The sequence below is a fragment of the Alternaria incomplexa genome, assembly GCF_024043165.1.
Source record: "Alternaria incomplexa strain BMP 0042 chromosome Unknown scaffold_2, whole genome shotgun sequence".
Taxonomy (NCBI): domain Eukaryota; kingdom Fungi; phylum Ascomycota; class Dothideomycetes; order Pleosporales; family Pleosporaceae; genus Alternaria; species Alternaria incomplexa.
The window spans coordinates 1,499,122-1,518,127 of record NW_026249851.1 but is presented as its reverse complement, the minus strand read 5'-3'; the positions used below and the strand labels follow the sequence as shown (position 1 = coordinate 1,518,127).

Here is a 19,006-nt window from a genome sequence, read left to right as displayed (position 1 = left end):
CTCTGCTAGATGTTCCACAATCACTCAAGCCTCCACGGTCTCCAAACCACCAAGCTGCCCTCCACATCTCAACTTCGCCATGTCGCAGCAACGCAGAAGAATAAAAATTAGACATTGGTAAACGCCAGCCCATCGCTAAACCGCCCTAGAAACGAGTAATCTGCCGGTCATTCGTTGCACAACCGCGATGGAGAAAAATAGGAAAGCGTACTAGACGGACCGTCTGTACAGGTTGTTGCTGTGATGTGAAGATGGAGGGTAGCCAACGCGCGCTGTGTCTATGCCACGATACCAAGGAAATCATCAAGGCCGCTAAAAAGCAGTGTATAGAGAACAAGTTGACATAATGAGCTTTTAATGTTCGGTCGAGTATGCGGAAAGCTCAGCCAGCGAGCAGGATATCTGTCGTCAAAAATGTGTGCTGAGGAAGTCGCGACTAGTTTAGGCGCCCTCTACCATGTTCATCCTGGGTTTTAATTGCACCATGAAGTCATCCTTGGTACCCAGAACGTCCCTTGGTATCCTGCTGACACGGTTGGCTCCGCTGCGAACAGCAAATCGGCCAACTGCCGAGATGCCAGAGTGGTTTGATCGGATTGAGCCAGCATCTGAGGCACCGCCACCGGCAGGGTCACGTATACGAGCAGGTGGTGCGAAATCGAGCGCAGTGAAGGTACCCGACTTGCGCATCAAGTAGGGACTGGGTAGCGCTGGCAGTTCGTCGTAGGATCCGACGAGGGGTGTGTGTGGTCGTACGGCCGGGCTGTATGGCCTTGGAGTTCCAAGAGGGCTGTCAGGTCGTACGCCGTTTTGCCTCTCGCGGAACGAGACTGGCGGTGCAAAGTCGGCGGCGTCGAAAACCATGGAGCTCTCGGTAAGCTTAGCGGGTGTTGGGAGAGAGGACAAAGCGGATGGAGGAGGCAGCGGCTTCTTCATTGGCGGAGGCAAGCGTCCGCTCATTGAAGACATGCCACGCGGAGGTGGATATTGTGAGGAAGCCATGGAGCCGTTTGACATGTGCGGGCCTCGAGGACCAGTGGCAGTGTTGCTTCGGAACCGGGGAGGAGCACGCGGGGGAGGAGTCATGGCACGACGAGTGATGGGCTCAGCGAACGGAGCGTTCGGCTGAGCGACAACGAAGGCACCGGTGCGAGGGTCGAAGACAGTGCCGTCTTGGTACTCCGAGCCGTAGTCTTCAACGTAATCGGTGTATTGGTGGCCGCCAGCAGGCTCAGGCTTCGAGTCGTCAAAGTATTCCTTGTAGAAAGATCGGATACGGTTGGCGCGCTCCTCGGGGTTCTCCTGAGGGTCATCGGAAGGCATGGGACGGAGGCTCATGGACAGACGGTTAGAGCTGGGGGCGAAATCGTCGACTCCAAGACCAACGTTCTGGGGACCAGTCGAGTAGCGAGGCTTAGGTGCAACAATCTTGGGTCCCTCGCTTTCCTTGGGAGACGGCGGTGTGATTTGGAAACCATCGCCGTAGCTCGAAGTGCTGATGATGCTGTGCGTGTTGGTGTTCTCTAACACAACAGCTTGGGACTTAACGCGTGGCAATGTGGGGATGTCGTTGGTGGTCTGGACGGGTGACTTGCTGACTTGCTTCTCGGTGACACCAGGCTCAGGAATGGAGATGGTGGGAACATCGGTGGGCTTGAAGGCGGCGTATTGGGTGGTGGGCTCATCTGAAGGCGAGGTGGCTGACGGAGGCGAGATGGGAGACGACTTTTCTTCAAACCGTGGGTTTAAAGGACTGAGAGGAATACCCGCCTCAGGGAACTTGCTGTCTGGGGATCGCGAACTGTCAGGGGACAGAGACTCGCCGCGAATGGGGTGCGAGGTCGACATCCTCTGTGCATTCTGAAGAAGGCCAGCCTGAAGACCTTCCTTCCTTGTTCCTGCGCTTGAAGTGGTGTACATAGATCTGGCGTCGTTTCCATAGGGGCCGCGGCTTGCGCTGCGGATGCTCTGGTCGTCCTTCAGATAGGCTACGGGGCCGTAGGGGTCGTGAGGATCGTGCTGCGAACGCGATAACGAGTGGAACGACTCCCGAGAGCCATGCAGGCCGACGGGCAGAATGTACGGGCTTCCAGTCTCGATCGAGAGACCTCGATCGTGGCCTCCAGGGATTTCCTTCTCTGACACGCTCATCTCAGGACCTCCCTTCTTTCCGGCCTTGGCGACACCCTCCATGCCCCAGTCGTGAGACTTGTACTTGTCTTTGGAGTCTTCCTCTGCGAGCTTCCTCTTGTTCCTGCGATGTAAAAAGAATAGCACGATCGTTACACCGACGACAGGTACACTACATGCCGTTAGCGCATTCAAAGCTGAACAGACAGCCAACTCACATGATAGCCAGTGCAATAGCAATGGTTGGTACTTGGGTTGGCTTGGTGCAGCCAGGATCGCTGTCGTTGGTACATGTTGCGCTGGCGCGGGCCACCAGTACACGTGAGGCTCGTTCAGCTAGTTGGATCGTCTGGCTTGCACTGCTGGGAGAGCCAACGTGGATGTCGCGGTGCACATGGTGCATGTGTTGGTGATGTGAGTGCGGCATGGCTCTAAGACCGATGTCGCATGTGAGGTCGCAATCGATAGAGCTAGTAATGGATCCGGGGAAGCTCGTCCTTGGTATTGTCGACGTGACGCTACGATGCAGGTATTAACAACGTGAAGTCGTAACTCAGTCGTGACAGCTAGCTGGCAGAATAGTATATGCGAAACTCGTTCCGGGGTAGTCGAGGAGTGAGCGGACGGCAATAGCCAAGGTGACAGCAACACAAGCAAACAAACTTCGGCCCAAAAAAGAATGACTGGGGTAAGATACGATAGAGCTGCGAAGGGTGCTGGTGGTGGTTGCAAAAAGAGCGACAAGCCCACGGAGAGGTGAGTTGAAGGAAAGAAGACGGATGGGCGCGAAGGGTAGATGAGGCGCCGCACAGGAGCCTGATCTCCGGTTCTGGCTGACAGGCCTCCTGATTGGGCGGCTGTCTCAAGCCTTGCACGGGTCAGGCCTGTTACGCCGAAGCAGAGAGTGAAGGGCCCGCGTTCGTCCCTAGGCGCAGCCACACGTTTGACCTTGAGCCGGCCCGCTGATTGCATTCACGCCCTCACCCACCGCCAGCTGCGTCCCGACGTCTTCACTGCTATCGTGTCTCTCTGCACGCAATCGATAGAGCTATCGTCGTATTTTCCCAGCTGCACATCCACCCGTCAGCTGCACCCGAAACCCCTACTGGCCTGCAGCTTCAGGAGGCGGCTAGGCCGCACCGTTTATTTTGGATCGCGCCCGTGCGGACCCGCTAGCCGCAATGGGCGTCGCTACTGCAGGAACCCTTTCGTGAACTTCCGTCATTCGTCGGTTCTTCTTCAACAACAGATTGTCGACCAGGGCTCCCGTTGTGAGCTCCAGGCCATACGACCGCTCAGAAGCGCCCTGGGCCCCTGAACCATACTATGTACACGCGAACGCCCGTCTCTCCACGCTGCAGCGTCGTGCTACGTTCCCTGATGTACAACAGCTCAGCGATCTTTTTTCGCTGCATAGCCACTCTCGTCCTCTGGTCGCCCAGGACCCGCAAAAACACAATCCTCCCCCTTTCCGATGCTGTGGAGCTCAAGCTGGTCCAGAACAAACCCGCTCCACGCTGTCTTCATTTCCCGATCCCGCAGCGGCCGAGCGTTGGTTGTGCACGACCTGCGACGGCCTTGCGTTCTGCATGTAGGCTCCCCCGAGCCCGCTTCCGCTTAACAACCGTCATTTATCGAGATTGTGCCCTTCACCCGTCATATTTGTTCTGCTCCCCTTTTGACATGTGAAACTCTTCGCAGCTTTGTGAAACTCATAGGCATTGAATGCGCAGAATGGGGTTGCAGTCGTGCATCGCTTTCTGTACGACGACTGTTGAGGCACGAAGGAACAGCCAAATCTGCCTCACCGCCACGAGCCTCGCCCTACGAGACCCCTTCATCACTAGGGAGATTACCCGTCTTTCGCCATCGGAATCGCCATCAAAATCGGCTTCTGGTGTTTGATGAGCGCATGGTTACCGGCATAATGTCTAGGCCTTTACTACAGCCTCGCGTGTACGGCTTTGTTGTCGGGAGATTACTCCATGTGATGTCATGTTGGACGACAGTGCACTTGAGTAATTCATCGTTAACTTTCAGTTTTGAGTCTACTTGTTAGTGAAAGGGTATATCCTCGTCGCGCACGTACGCATCGAGAACGACTCTTTGCGAATCTTGAATCATGAATCGATCGACAGTGGTGTGAACTGTAACCCTAAGCGCCAGAAAGTGGGTTGTACGACAAGTGTCACAACTTAGACTTCGTGGCAGGCGACCTTCACCTTTCCATGCGTTTTGGGATCTACGTATTCCTGGTGGAATATCTCGTTGCTTGTTTTCCGACTTTTGGGCATATGGACGATCAACAACTACTGTCGTTGGGGGTTCCATGCCCATTGCGGTTCGAAACAAACGGACGTACACCGGCACCTCGAAATGCAATCAGTGCCGGTGGGCCAGCTTCCAGTAATCCCCAGAACGCGATGTCATGGGATCTTCTGCAGACTAAGGTAGACAGAGGTCGGCTTTACATAATCCCAATGGATCTGGGGATACCAGGTTCATTTTTTACTTGATTGATTCGGCCATATGCCTTCTGAGATCCATGCAAGGGTTGATTCAATGAAAGACGTTTGCCTGTGAAAGAATCCTTCGATCGCTTCGATAACCACGCGCTTGCAAAGATCCGAATCGGGAGGCGTGAGCTTATATGGTACGGAATGATTGGAATACCAGAGAATAATTTTTGCACGCATTAATGACGGGCTGGTTCGAGAGCCAAGATTTCATCATTCCCGACGGCGTAGATGTTTATGTTGTCACACCGTTCTTGATTTAATGAGTAGAAGTCGGTGGCGTTGGTATTGAGTGCTTCGAAGGGGATATATCGGCTTCAGACGCTGCCGGACATTCTCTTCTTTGTCGAACCTTTGATTGGGTCATATCGTAGGCGCCCATGTTCGGCAAAATTCCAGCGGGGACTGTGATCGATTGTATAGCGTCTGCGTAGAAGTCGTGAGATGCCTGGAAAGTGAGCCAATGCCCGCTGGATATTGGGAGCGACTCTGTTTGAAGATATAGCGAAAGCCAATTCGGTTGCATCCGGGTTCCTAGTATGTCGTGACTGTAACACCTTAGCATGTATCCTCGAGCTGATGTTAGCATGCTTTGGTGATGCAATAGCTTTGTGGTGTTGATTACACGGGCAAACTCCGTCTCGCGAAGTGCAACGCAATTACTTCCTGCTCATCCGTACACGGCTAAGATCGTGTTCGCAGAACCTTTAAAGCCGTCAGAAGGAGCTCCAACGTAACAACTGATCTGTGCAGGCTCGTGATTGTGGTATACACAACTGCCGGATGTTCGAAAGAGGTGGGCTTCCTCGCGAGTCAAACCGCATGCTCTTGCTAGCACCAACGATGATGTCCGCGGACGGGTAGTGGAGGGTCCCTCATGACGAAAAAGAAAATATAGCATAGCTAGCCGTGCAGCAGTATATATGCAGCGTGACCTGGGTCACGCCGCACGACGTGGGCTTGCAAGTGTGCGGCCATACAGCATTAGCGATGGAAGCCGACAGAAGCGATCGTGGGGACAGAACGTGGCTGGCCAGGAGCGGGTTTCACCGAAGAAGTACCGATTGACTATGACGCATTGGCCATTCTCCTCTCACGAGACAAATCACCATCGAACAACGAAGACATACATGCAACACGACATTGACCTGTTACCGACTCGCTGCTCACCCTTCACACCCTCTTGCTACTTTCTTTGATTACATTAACCACCACTCCGCCCAAGCTCTGACGTTGGATCTCGATAAGGGCTCATCCCCAGCCCTGCAGCTCGCGATTCCCTTTGGTCCCTGCGCTGCGTAGCTACGCCCCACTGCCACCCCAACTTCTTAAGGGTCCGATCTCCCTACACAAGCCGCACCAGCAACATGTCGCACTTCACCAATATGGCCGCCCCGCACACGCTATCTCCCAGGAGTGCCACACCAAGCTCTGGGAGCCGAACGATGGAGGTTCGACCTCAGCCCGTATTGCGTCTGTCAGCACCTTCCGGTGTGCTTCGTCTACGCGCAGAGCCATCAGAACGCCGACACATTCAATGGGCCGAAGACGTGGTCGACAACGAAGGCATGGGCAAGAAATCTTCCAAAGGTACGGTGATCTACTTCGCGCAATGCTGTTATAGCAGAGGCTAACAAATCTGAAGTTTGCTGCATCTACCACAAACCCCGCGCCGCTGACGAGTCTTCTGACGACGACTCCTCGGACTCATCGTCAGACTCAGATTCCGACTCCGAGCCCGACAACAGCACTGCAAGGCCTGCTGGGCGGATGGGTGGAGCGCGCGGCAGACGGCCACATCAACATGCTCACGACGATTGTGAGGACGTCCACGATCACGGCGAGGGCTCTAGTACCCCGCAAAAGCACAAGCGCCAACGGAGGAAGCCAAGCCCAAATGCCTACGAGAAGATGCCGAAGCAGAAGAAGTAAGCTGCGCTCTAGCTGGTAAATTTCCGGTGCCCACTGGGGGTTGGTCAGTACGACTTGAAAACGATTTTCATTGCTTGGAGTTACGGGTGTCCATGAGGCACATCATGATTTGGACTGCGTCATTGCATAGCGCTGGGAAAGGACTTGGATAGTCCGCAAAACGTCGCCTTTTGTGGCTGGACGTGAGACATTAGATGCAACTGAGCATTGTCTTGTAGCATTAGAATTGCACATGCGAGGCTGAGAGCCTCAATTCCTACTAAACGCCTTCTCATCCTCCTTGTCTCTGATTGGTACAATCTTCACCGTTCTTCCATGTACACGCTGTTCTGCAGGTGTGAAACCAATTGCAGAAGACGTTGGGCCCCGCTGCATGTATCTCTCATGGCAAGACGTCTTTACTCGCTATGTCTTGCGGATCAAAGTACGAAGACATGCACGTTCAGCCGATCACGCGTCGATTATCGCCCTTGTCGACTACCCTTACTCGTAGAGTTTCCGGCAGCGCGAAAACTCAATCAGAAGTTAACCCACGTGTCAAGACCGCTCAGTCCTCTGCAGTAGCTGCATTCGCCTGTTCTATCACCGCAGGAGCGTGTTGTGTAGGAATGCGGACAAGCGTCTGGGGCAATGGTGGCCCATCCTCTGCCTTCTTTTCCGTCTCATCCTCGTCTTTCGGTTTTGGAAGTTTTGCTTTTTCGCATTAGTGCTTGCTGGATTTGTGAGAATGGAGAACATACTTGACGCCATGTTTATAGCTCTTAGCACATTATGCCAGTTTGATAGCACTGCTGCGACCGCTGATAAACCGCAACGTTAGTATGATGTTCCCATCGTGCCGGCTGCGAGACCTATCGATCCAGCTTTCTGCGTGCAACGCCTGACATACCTTCTGTTCCATCTGACAATGTCGATAGCTTGTCAGCGAGCATCTGCATCTGGTCTGCAAGCCCTCCGCTTAGCGCTTGCAAGTCCTTCAAGTTGGCTAATTCGGCTTTCTTTTCTGCAATGCGCGCGAGCAACACGGGGGATTGTTGCTGGGACCCGCCCATGGACTGGTTGCGGAGATGCGAGGGAAGCGGCCGTGTGAAGTTTGACATATTTCTTAATCGGTCAACTTTAGTTGACGTGGTCTGATTTGTGGTTGACGAAGTCGAGGTCGGCAATAGTAGGGAGGTGTTTTTGAATGTGTAGATGCGTCAACAGGAGGAAAGTCTGCCCCGAGGAACACGTGAAAACTGACGTGTCGAGCTTTTGCGTTTTTTCGTCTGGTGAGATACGCATGCTATCGCCACATCAAATGCTGCCCTGCTGCATTGGTGAACGCGTTCGTGCCCCTCTCGTCACGTGGACGCGCCCTTGGCGCTAACCCGTCTGAACTTAGCTTTGTTGCTATGTAAACATGCAATGACGAACATAGAAGGAACACCTACCGACGCCCTAGAGTAGCAACGCCACGACAACTGCGCGACCGTCTACAATACTATAATTAATCTCGACATACCTATCTGCGCATATGGCGCGTCTCAACGAGCCGCCGATTGCACCCCAGCCGTCGGCGGAATCCATCGAAGCCCTCAAACGACGCTTTTTGAGGCAAAACCGCGAACTCGCAAAGACGAATTCGATCCAATCTATCCGCATCCGCAGCCTCGAAACCGACTGCTCGCGACTTCTTGCCGAGAATTTGGCATTGCGCGAGCAAGTCTTGAATCTCCATAACACGATTGAGTCGCGTCCGGTACTCGACCAATTTGATGTTGTCAAAACACAGCTTGAAGCCAAGCTATCAGAGCTCAGCAGCCTGGTAGCTGGCCTATCGCAAACAAGAAGTGGGAGTGGGAAAGACAGAGGAAGACGGAAAAGCCAGATGACTGCGAAGAGGAAGAGCGGAGAAGAGCGGCAATGGAGGAGTGGACTGGGTCTACAGGAGGTTGAGAACGCCATGCTGCCTACTATCACGGAAGACAAGTACTATCCTCGCAGGACAATGGGGTACGTCTGGATCGCGTTCCAAGCAGCGACACGTACAGACGCGCATGAAGCTAACTTCTTGTAGTGCGGACGAGCTTCAGCAGACCTTAGAAGACCCAGATAGTCAATCCCCAGACATTGGCCCTCCGCCAGTTGCCCGATTCGAAGACGAAGACCCCATCGGTTTCGACCCCAGCCCCGCGATAGAAGAACAGCGAGAAGAAGCTGCAGACGACGGTGAACCTGCACTATCGGTGAACCTCGAGACGCGTAAGAAGCGACGCGAGAGCGGGCCCAAGCTCAATATACGTCGTGTATCTCTCTTCGAATCACCGGAAGAGTCTGAAGAGCCAGTCGCGAAGCCTCTGCGCACTGGGGCCAAGCGGAAGTTCAGCGTTCAAGAGGATGAGGAAGTGAACCAAGCCAAGAGTGATGCTTTCAGGTTCAGCCGCCGGAATGCCCCAGGTGCTTCGGACGTGGAGGCGTCAAATGATGACTCTAGACCTTCTGCACTAGAACGCCCTCCCGTCCTTTCAGCTAGTAAGTACCCCCAAAGCAATAGTGTGTACAAATCTGACTTGGTAGAACCCGTCAATACCGATCCAGTCTTGTCGCCAAAGAAGCAACGCTCTTCAGGTCAAGACAAACCAGATAAGCCAGACAAGCCAGCACCTAAGGCTCGCAGCCGCCCTCGATTGAATATCACGCGCAACACGACGTCAGAACTCCCGCTTCTACCAATGCCTGAACCTGTGCCTACTGCTGAGATTGTGCTTGACTCTCTACCCCCGAAAACACCCGCCGTGGAAGAGACCTTCTCTCCACCATCTACAGAGCCGTCGACACAACGACCAGACAACAAGGATACACCACCACCAGGGGATCTCAACTCAGTAGATCAGACCGGTCAAGCCGGACGACCGGGTAGACGAGCCCGTCCCCAAGTCAGTTACAAAGAGCCCAGTCTCAATGTGAAGATGCGGCGTCCAGACGCCAAGCTGGTCGACGCGGTGATCGATCGCAGGGCCAGTGTAGATACTCAGAATGTACCTTCTACATTGGTCAAACGGGACGCCGATGGCGAAATCGCGTGGAAGCCGGTATCGGCAGTCACTCAACCGAGGGGCGAGGAAGAAGCTGAAGCTGGAAGCCCGTTGAGACAGAAGCTTGACCGGAACCAAGATTCCAAAGCATCGCCCGCGTCAATGGCTGAGCCAGAAGAACGATCAACGACCTCGAAAGCCATCTCCGCGCTCATTACAGAGACTAGCACTGCTAAGAGAAGAGTGGCTACTTCAACTGCAGGACCAGTGTCGGAGCCTCTCACCGCCAAATCTGCAGATCTTGCCCTCTCAAGCAAAGATACGATAGCTGTGAGACAAGCACCACCAGAGAAGGACACTTTGGCTGTATTCGACTTCACGGACTCGTCACCTGCTGACACTGGGTCCAACCCACGTGCCCGCGTCAACGAACTTGCCAAAACAGCGAGAAGCGCACGGCGACACTCCGCTATGCCTACATCTTCCTCGTCATCGGTGTCGGACGAGCGCAGAGCTGAAAGGGAGAAGACTGAGGGCGCGCTCCCTTCTTTGCATAAGCGCACTGGCAGCGGAAATGTGAAAAGTAGTAGTAGTACGAGCTTAGCGAGAAGCAACAGTACTAATGGTATTGCTAGGAGTACGTCGAGTGCTCGAACGACAGTAAAAGACAAGAAGCCTCCCACTGTAGGAAGCTTACCAGCCAATGCCAGCACGAACGACCTCGGGACGAAGGTCGATGGTGTGGAGGACGCAAAAGTACGGGATAGAGAGAGGGAGACGAGCACGCTGAGAGCCGAACGCGCCGCTAGTCGACGGAAAAGTATGATGCTTTAGGGATAAGTGCAGAGTGCAATGTAGACATGGAGGCGTTTTTCTGGTGTATTGGCGTTCTGGGGGGCATGACATGAGCCCTTTCTCCATAGCGGCGGCGTTTCTTTGCGAATGATACCTGATCTCGCGAGATCGTCTCTGGTTTAGTGTAATCGGATCGCCTTATGATCATTATGAAGTCTGATGTAACGTTGCGTTCTACGATTTTTTACCTCGTTGTTCTTGATGGCATAGTCTTTACACATTTGTGATTCACAATGTTGCCTCTTCGAAGAGATTCTCGTGGGTCGTTCTTGTGTAACTTTGCATCATCGACTGCGTATGGGATTGCACTCATTGCTTTAGTTAGCGGGAACATAGCTATGGAAGAGTCTTTCTGTTAGCAAACTACACGCAGACAAGAGTGATTGGTGGTGATGATGTAAGTGATTGTATTGTTGTTCGATATATGTCTCTCCCTCCAAACGCGTCTCTTGCCTTCCCTCGATATGACGAAACGAGTGTCCAGTCCCTTTGCTCGAAACAGTCTCTCTTTGAATGCCACATCTAACGGCTCCTGTCCTCGTACCAATCCTTGCTCCCATTGTTGCTGAAGACCCTCTTGAAGCCCTTGGAAACAGCGTCAGTGACGCTAAAGTCATTGAAGAGCCACTGGTTGCTGTGTCGGCCATAGTACTTGAACTCCTTAGCTTCCTCGCTCTTCGCACTCCTGCCGCTGCCAACGCTGCTTTGGGTGTTCCTGCGGCTGCGCTTGTGAACGCGCGGCTTGCTGAACTCGCCTGGCGCGACGCCGACACTTTCAGCGTGCGTCTTGGAGCTGGGCTCAGCATGCATGACGCGGAGACCAGAGTACTGCGAGTACTGGGAGTCGTTGGTGTCCGTGGTGGACGTTGTTGCTGACTTGGTGAAACGGAGCATGATGCCGCTGTCAATAGAGGTGGATCGGGGACGTCGCTGGGACAGAACTGAATCGGAGGCGGTATCTCCATTGGTTTTGGTGGTGGAGTTGTTGTTGGATTTGTTTTCGAACGAGACAAGCCTTGAAGTCAAGTCTTGTGCGTCGATGCGTTGGTTGTTGTAGTCAGTCATCGGCAGGATGGTCGGGGACTGAGTGGTAAAGGTGATGACGTTGGGGTCTTGGTTGATAGTGGAGTGTGTTTGATAGTCTCGAATCTTGTCTGACTTTGATGTTGAGGCTATTGGTTTGGAACTGATGCTCGTAGGTGGTGCTACCATCGATTGTGGCAGTGTATGCTAGGGGTATTACTCGAGTATATATGCTTTCTCTCAGAGCCCGCCAAGACTACGTCCTTCACCTCAAAATGCAGTCAAGACTTATTCCCGCTCCCAAGCCTCTTGGGTGGAGTCACGGGCTCGACGTAGGGGAAGTCGGCTCGGCACAAACGTCTATCTTGGCCCAACCATAAGCTTCATCCAACGCTAACAACCCACTTTATCCTGCAGTGTTCTCAGTCTCGTTCGGTTAAACGCTATCGTACGCCAAATACGAGAACACATGACCTCTAACCCTTGCGCGTAACGGTCAGCCTTACGGCTGTATCGGCACGCAAAGAGACCGTGCTCTAGCCACAGCAAGCCACACCCAATCCCCGGTTCAGTAGCAACACATTATGCAAGGCCGCGAATGCATGCTCCTGCAGCATGACATCGTTTTTACTAGCCACGGCTGGGCGAGACTCCGATCTTTCCGGCTAGCCACTTAGAGATCTAGCTGTGGCTTGTGAGCTGTGGCTCGTGAAGAATTCAACAACATTAGTCTCGGCCTTGCGGCCTGAAGAGTTGAGCCGCAAGAGTCGGTCAAGCCACACGACGTTGAAGGGCCCTCAAAGTGGACACTAGCTGGATTGAAGTGCTCAATAGATTCGTCAGGAATTGAATGCGTTGCCAGCGTTCCACGCTGTAGCCAAAAAGAAGATGTAATCTTCGGTGACAGATGATATCGACGAATATCAATAAATGCAAGGGCTGAGCGCTGATGTACCTCGAGCGCAAGGATCAACTTTTGATAAGAAGCCCCGAAACGTTGGACACGTCTCGAGCAGTCGCCGACGATGTGCTATCCGTGCTCGACATCAGGTTCTGACGCGCGTCAGGATGCATGGAGGATGACGTGCAGAAGGAGACAAGGAAAGAGCTTGCAGCCAAAGCTACTTTGTGGACTTGGAAGGACCATGAGGCGCTAAAGAATTTTGACCATAGAAAAACAGGAGTAGGAAGCTGCATCTGACTGGAAATGGCTTCGCTTGCCAGCCGAAACGCAGCTTCGATTCTTGAAAGTTAACATTCGAAGCTAAGCTTTCTCTACAGAAGCACAATATCATAACTTGTGTCGTAGTATAAGAACAACGCCATACGCCGCATCATCGTAATGGGTATATGGATATCAGAAACACCTGCCAGCGCCGCGCATTGTAATTCAAGCACCAGTTCATACACCTGGGACACCTCCCTTGCTCCGAATGCGCCCGTCCTTGACCGAGCCTATTGTGACACCTGCTTCGCCAGTCATCCAACCTGGCATCTTCTCACCATCTACAATACCCTCTTCAACCAGTTGTCTGATGCCAGCGAAAACATGCGTTCCTTGAAAAGCGACTCGCACATTCGGTACCCAGCCTTCTTCGCTTCGTATTTCCTCAATATCTTCCGCGGTTCTATCGAGAAGGGAAGGACGGCCACGTCGTGCCTGGTGAGAAGTCTGGGCATCGAGGTTCGATGTATCACCGTCTACTTGCGTCGCAGTGCTGCCATTGACGGGAGACGGGAATGGGTCATCAATGCGAACTTCGACTCGTTCAAGGCCTTGACCATCGTCGGGCTGCGCCGAGCTACCGAACCGGCCAGCGGCTATCTCTTTTCTACGTTTGGCCTCTGAAGACTCTTTGTCGTCCAGTGGTCGCTTAGGCCTGCCTGGCCCAGTCTTGGGTCCACCGGCGGCACTGGCTTTTTCGCCTGCACTCTTCTCTTGTCCGTCGCCTTTTTGTGTGGTAATGAAATCTAGCGCATTCTGGCTGAAACTATGATCCTGAAAGATGCTCCAACCACCTGCTGCTGCATTGCTCTTGCCGGGACCGCGATACGTGAGCAGCGCATCGAGTGACTTGGTAGTGAAGTTTGTGCTTGTCAACTGGTAACGCGCAGAAGGTCTCGAGAAGGCTTTCGGTATTGCTTGTTGCACGATGTCCCTCAGATGCCGCCCCTCATCTCCGACGACCTGGCCGGTGAGCGTTGCTAGCGACGAATATACAAAAGGCGAGCCATTTGGCCAGACGAAGAATACGGCTTTCGCACTGTCTGTGCTACTAGACTCTACGGTCAGCGATGCCTCGTTGCTGTAGGGCGAATCGTGTATGTAGACGCGTAGTATGGTCATGGGCGATGTTTTTATCCGTGTCATCAGGTAATGCGCCTTCATCAGTGGCGTCAATTCTCTTGCAAGATTGGACATGAAGGTTTGCGCCTGGAAGCGTGGGAGGTGGTCTGAATCGTTTGTGACTTCCATGTCCGTTATTGGTGATCGCGCATTCGGTATTTTAGTAAGACGCTTGGCTGTCCAGCGCAAGGCATTTGGATGGTCGAGGAGGTACTGGATCTCAGCCGTTGCCAGCTGGTACATGGATATGCCGTGTCGCCAGTCTCCCTCGAGTATGCGGTCGAGCAGCTCCCTCCTGCCACCTTTGCGCGCGGCAAGCTGCTTGTACGTCTCCTGGAGCACCTCATAGCTTTGCGCCGGCTCGTATATCTCCTCCTCATCCTCATCCTGTATCCGATCGCCGAGGAGGTATGGCTTGCAGAAGTCGCGGTTCTTCTTGCTGAGCCATTGCAGCGCGAGCGATACGAGGGACTGGCGGGAGAGCTTGGTGAAGGTTCGCTGGACTTCGCGGTGGTTTACGGGCAGCCGGTGGGAGTGGGGGATGTTCTTGTAGTCGGGGGCGGTAGCCATCACGTCGATGCGCTTTTGGTCTACATGGAGGGGTTGCTGGGCGTTGTTGATCGGACGATGTTATCGATAGTGGAGTCGCGACGCGTCGAGGAGGAACGTGGGACACCACGTGACATGGCCTCCCCACCTAGCCATCACACCCAGCCTTGGAGGTACCACGTAGCGACAGACATGTGCTCTCAAGCCACGAATCGCCCCGAAGCGCTTGGATTTGAACACTTTCGATCTGGTGTCTTTGACTTTGGTCCTTGTGCGGCTAGGCATAATGATAGTTCCACTTCCTAGGTAGTCTCCAGACCTACCTAGGTACTATGGTGCTGGTCCGTCATAGATGACCATATAGTATTACCTATGTTGATACACGTGAAGCTGTTCCCAACGAGCCTGCAAAATCACTTCAAGACTGTATCCCGTTGACAGCCATACGTACTGCCACGGTCGCATACAGCTGTATCATGGCTAGGAATGTTTTACCTTATTCGCAAGACTCGAGTGAGGATTGATTACTTGTTTCTTGCCGAAGATAGCATGTAAATGCCGCATGGAAAGTGCCGTCTTTCAAATCTGGGATCCACCTAGATCGCCGGTCCAGTCTCGGACAAAGACGCTCAAACACGATTGGCTATCGGCAATTTGAACGTCTTGATTACAAACAGTCAGTGTTCAGCTGTCGTAAGAAGGAGTCCTGTGTGCTGACGGTGAGAGAGGTCATGAGAGACTCATCGCTTCATCAATGTTCAACGTTCTCGGGCCAAGCCGCTACCCACAATTTCCTTTACATTCAAAGCTTCGAAATCGAACGCAACAGTCGTTTGCAAGTCCAACCGCACGTGGGGTGAGGCTCGGCGTAAACGCGGCCTGGGGTTTACGGTCGCTAATACCAAGTAGTCAGCTACCGCGGGGCTCCCATTGATCGAGAACGCCCTTCGCACTTTGACGTTCATCCACGTCACGACACCCGCACACATCCCTCTTGCTTTTTGTACTCTCTCCAACGGTTCGCGCAAGAGAACGTGTACACCAATTCAGCGAACTACCCGACGACGCCGCAGCAAAATTCACTCTCGCAATATCAGCTTCTGCCACGCAAGCGCGATCGGATCGGGCCCGGCAGAGAACCGACTCCCACTTTCTCAACAGCATATTACCAGCGACTGGACTCCATCGTCGTCCGGATAGCAAACAAACGCCCATGTCCGCCTACAAAGGGCAGCGAGGGCCCAACGTGTCCCAGTACATCGCGAACCTTAACCAGCTGTCGCCACAGCAGGATCTGTTCGCTGAGCCAGCGCCCGCCGAGGACTTCTCCGACTTCCTGAACGGCGACTTCTTCGACGCGGACGGCGCTCGCAACGCCAGCGTCGACTTTGCTTCTACCAGTGACTTTGGCCTCGGTTTTGAAGCCGAGCAAACACAGCCGTTGAAGACGGACGGAGAGTTTCCGCGCAACCCCAGCACTAGCGTCGACGCGACCATGGACTTCAATCTGAATGGTAAGCATTCTCCCGTTCTTACAGCCGTCCTTTTATCCTGTCGATTGGGTTATTGCCAATCGAGACTCGTCCCTGCTAGGCGTAGTACTCTTCGTCCAATTACGCGGACGAAAGGCGCATGCACACCCCGCCTTGTGTGCAGTATGCATCGTCACCCCACACCCTGTGTGCTAGCCACTCACCACATGGGATGCTGATGCAGCTAAACATCCCTGCAAGCACGTAGTTGGTTGTTGCGCTGAGCAGAAACACCACACACTCACATCACCATCCGACTATCGTAGCCTTGAACACCCATGGCTGACTTTGATACACTCATAGGCGACTTCCCGTTCACCGACTTCAACAACTTCGGTACGGCTCCAGCCTTTGACCCGTCTATGCCACTGGCGCACACTCAGCCTGCCCACTACCCGCTCGCACCCAACTACGCTTCGCCTGCCTCCTCACTATCCCCTGCCGCACAAGGCTACGACCAGGCTTCGAAGAAGCGCAAGCTCGACAATGCCGCTCCCGTCATCCCGCAATCACTCGACGAGAACGCCCGCGTAGCCGCTGAGGAGGATAAGCGTCGCCGTAACACTGCTGCGAGCGCTCGCTTCCGCATCAAGAAGAAGCAGCGTGAGCAGGCTCTCGAGCAATCTCAGAAGGAGGCCCAGGAGAAGGTCGCCAAGCTAGAGGCTACCATTCAGCAACTGCAGACAGAGAACGCATGGCTAAAGGGCCTCATCACTGAAAAGAACGGCGGCAAGAGCACTACAGACGAGCTCCGGGCGCTTATCAGCAAGCGGGAGCAAGCCGTAAACGGACGGAGTAGCACTACGCACACAGATGGCGTAGGCACCCAGGCCGAGAGCCAAAAGGCAGAGGCCTAAAAGCTGTTCTTCGTTCTTGACCTTCCTTCTCTGTACCCTGTTGCTTACTTGACATGGTCATTCTTTACTTTCGCGTACTAAGCGTATACTCTGCCACACTGCTTCCGTGGTTGTATGTGCGGGACGGGATATGCAGTGGAATCAGTAATAGTATGCCATGATGTCCATGTAGACGAGCCCATGAGTAAATAGTCGATACCATATTCAACACATACAATGCAATTTCAACCATCATCGCCGCAAAAGACATCAAGTGAAGAAGTAGTAGGTATCAATTTCGCCATATCAACTCGAAGAAGCGCAAGACTATGCACAGTGAGGTTTCAACGCCATACCCATGAGAAGAAGAACATCGATCTCGAAGCAAAACCTATCCCAAGCTCACCTCGTACCCTTGAGCAAGCCATTCACATAGCTCTCGCTCGCCCCCACCTTCGCATACTGGGTCTTGGCTCTTTCTATCTTGATGGATCGTCTGTACGGGAGATGCGATCGCTCCCATACGGGAGCGTCATCGCCCTGGGCGCTATAACCCTTCTAGATAGCGATCCAGGTAATGGTAATGACGATGTCCATGCCCTTCTTCTCGGCAGCCTCCCACTTGTAGCTGTATGTGCCATCCTTCTCGTTGTTCCAGAAGGCGCCGACTGCGCTGTGCATGCCGCGGCGTCCGTGCTTCTCGGGCTCTGCGGGAGAGCCAATGTGTTGGATTACCGTGCTGTTGGCGATGTACTTGTAGGCGGGTTGCGCGGGAGTTTCAGGGGTGGCGGTCTCGGATGCAGGTGTGGTCTTGCTGATGAGAGTCTTCAGGATGGATTGCTGGTGTGGACGTTAGAAGAGGATCTAGATGAGGTGAGGTCGCGTGCGTGGTTGCGCAGGTCGGTGTCGCAATCATTCGCCGGCTCCTTCTGTTGTCACAACAGAGCCTTGCCCAACCGCAGGTGTGCGAAGCCACCTGAAGTTGGCTTCTTTTACACTGGAGACCAGGCGCGAACTTTTGACGGGGCTAGTGGCGCATATGGTTGCGCAAGCTAGCGCAGGGAAATATAATTGAGACTTACGATGATCTCGCTGTTCCACTCTCCAACCTTGGTGTGGTCATATGATTCTGCGGAACCGATGGCTTGCTCGCAGGCCTATATGCCATTGTTAGCACATGGGCCTTCATTCCGAGACATGTAGGGTGGTATACCTGTTGGGCAATTTGCTCCAGCTCGGAGGTGGGAAGCGGTGACGCGGACTGTCCTCTGTCAGTATACATTCCATGCTGTAGGCCGGTGAAGATACGTACTGCCATAGCGATGATCGTTCTGTGTAGGGATTATTGATGTAGGGACTTGTTGACTTTTAAAGTATGTCGATGCCTAGGACGGTGATGCTGTGCAGTGAACAGTGTGAATGTCGTGTTTACTCCCAGGATCAGTGTTTGGCCACAGCTAGCGTCGGCGGCCGGAGTTGGACGTGGCACAGAGGGACCGGGCCATCCCCGCATGCAGCCTCACAGCCAATGAGCGTCGCCTATGCAACGCTGTCACGTGGGCGTCATGATAGGCCGACGCAAGTCGCGAGTGCATGGGTTCCCATCGCGACCCGCAACATCGAGCTTTGACGGCACAGTGAAGCAGACTTCTTCTCACCAACTCTCTCCTGCCACCACTCTCTTCGTCTGAAGCTGCACCAAGCATTGGATCCACTCGCGCCCGTCAATTGCCCATTCTACCTGTCAGGAACACCATCGCAAAGCTCGCGTCGCAACTTCAGTGGGGCTGCTATCACCATCGTCATGTCGACCCAACCGCTTCTCCAAACTGCCCCGGGTGCGTCGCGTCCTTCTGCCCTCCCCAGCTGCTCTTACTAACCCCTTTGTCCAGGCAAGCGCATCGCTCTCCCTACGCGCGTCGAGCCCAAAGTCTTTTTCGCAAACGAGCGCACCTTCCTTTCATGGCTCAACTTCACCGTCATCCTCGGCGGCCTCGCGATTGGCCTGCTCAACTTCGGCGACAAGATTGGCAAGATTTCCGCCGGCCTCTTCACCCTCGTTGCCATGATGGCTATGATCTACGCTCTCTTCACCTTCCACTGGCGCGCCAGGAGCATAAGACTTAGGGGCCAGGGCGGCTTCGACGACAGGCTGGGTCCCACTATTTTGACCATTGCCTTGTTTGCCGCCGTCATTGTCAACTTCGTGCTGAGATTGACAATGGGTAATGAGCAACATCATGGCAAGAACTAGAGAAAATAACACAAT

The 19,006-nt window shown here is 53.7% G+C and overlaps 9 protein-coding genes across 9 annotated transcripts; 4 read left to right on the top strand and 5 right to left on the bottom strand.

Moving 5' to 3' along the window:
- Positions 1-441: 441 nt before the first annotated feature.
- On the bottom strand, positions 442-2,533 carry J4E90_002007 (uncharacterized protein; the record flags this gene model as incomplete). Its single annotated transcript, XM_051431591.1, has 2 exons — positions 442-2,302; positions 2,349-2,533. 2 exons carry the CDS (start codon positions 2,531-2,533, stop codon positions 442-444), a joined length of 2,046 nt encoding a protein of 681 aa, XP_051294725.1.
- Positions 2,534-6,013: 3,480 nt separating this feature from the next.
- J4E90_002006 (uncharacterized protein) lies at positions 6,014-6,578 on the top strand (the record flags this gene model as incomplete). Its single annotated transcript, XM_051431590.1, has 2 exons — positions 6,014-6,236; positions 6,292-6,578. The coding sequence occupies 2 exons, from the start codon at positions 6,014-6,016 to the stop codon at positions 6,576-6,578; spliced, it is 510 nt and encodes a 169-aa protein (XP_051294724.1).
- A 547-nt stretch (positions 6,579-7,125) lies between these two features.
- On the bottom strand, positions 7,126-7,630 carry J4E90_002005 (uncharacterized protein; the record flags this gene model as incomplete). Its single annotated transcript, XM_051431589.1, has 3 exons — positions 7,126-7,271; positions 7,319-7,378; positions 7,468-7,630. 3 exons carry the CDS (start codon positions 7,628-7,630, stop codon positions 7,126-7,128), a joined length of 369 nt encoding a protein of 122 aa, XP_051294723.1.
- A 464-nt stretch (positions 7,631-8,094) lies between these two features.
- J4E90_002004 (uncharacterized protein) lies at positions 8,095-10,429 on the top strand (the record flags this gene model as incomplete). Its single annotated transcript, XM_051431588.1, has 3 exons — positions 8,095-8,573; positions 8,638-9,092; positions 9,138-10,429. The coding sequence occupies 3 exons, from the start codon at positions 8,095-8,097 to the stop codon at positions 10,427-10,429; spliced, it is 2,226 nt and encodes a 741-aa protein (XP_051294722.1).
- Positions 10,430-10,972: 543 nt separating this feature from the next.
- On the bottom strand, positions 10,973-11,662 carry J4E90_002003 (uncharacterized protein; the record flags this gene model as incomplete). Its single annotated transcript, XM_051431587.1, has 1 exon — positions 10,973-11,662. One exon carries the CDS (start codon positions 11,660-11,662, stop codon positions 10,973-10,975), a length of 690 nt encoding a protein of 229 aa, XP_051294721.1.
- Positions 11,663-12,875: 1,213 nt separating this feature from the next.
- On the bottom strand, positions 12,876-14,390 carry J4E90_002002 (uncharacterized protein; the record flags this gene model as incomplete). The annotated part of the gene is made up of 1 exon (XM_051431586.1): positions 12,876-14,390. The coding sequence occupies one exon, from the start codon at positions 14,388-14,390 to the stop codon at positions 12,876-12,878; it is 1,515 nt and encodes a 504-aa protein (XP_051294720.1).
- Positions 14,391-15,582: 1,192 nt separating this feature from the next.
- Positions 15,583-16,758, top strand: J4E90_002001 (uncharacterized protein; the record flags this gene model as incomplete). Its single annotated transcript, XM_051431585.1, has 2 exons — positions 15,583-15,883; positions 16,205-16,758. 2 exons carry the CDS (start codon positions 15,583-15,585, stop codon positions 16,756-16,758), a joined length of 855 nt encoding a protein of 284 aa, XP_051294719.1.
- A 537-nt stretch (positions 16,759-17,295) lies between these two features.
- J4E90_002000 (uncharacterized protein) lies at positions 17,296-18,055 on the bottom strand (the record flags this gene model as incomplete). Its single annotated transcript, XM_051431584.1, has 4 exons — positions 17,296-17,577; positions 17,820-17,894; positions 17,951-17,998; positions 18,050-18,055. 4 exons carry the CDS (start codon positions 18,053-18,055, stop codon positions 17,296-17,298), a joined length of 411 nt encoding a protein of 136 aa, XP_051294718.1.
- Positions 18,056-18,541: 486 nt separating this feature from the next.
- On the top strand, positions 18,542-18,991 carry VTC1 (vacuolar transporter chaperone; the record flags this gene model as incomplete). The annotated part of the gene is made up of 2 exons (XM_051431583.1): positions 18,542-18,575; positions 18,630-18,991. 2 exons carry the CDS (start codon positions 18,542-18,544, stop codon positions 18,989-18,991), a joined length of 396 nt encoding a protein of 131 aa, XP_051294717.1.
- Positions 18,992-19,006: the final 15 nt, after the last annotated feature.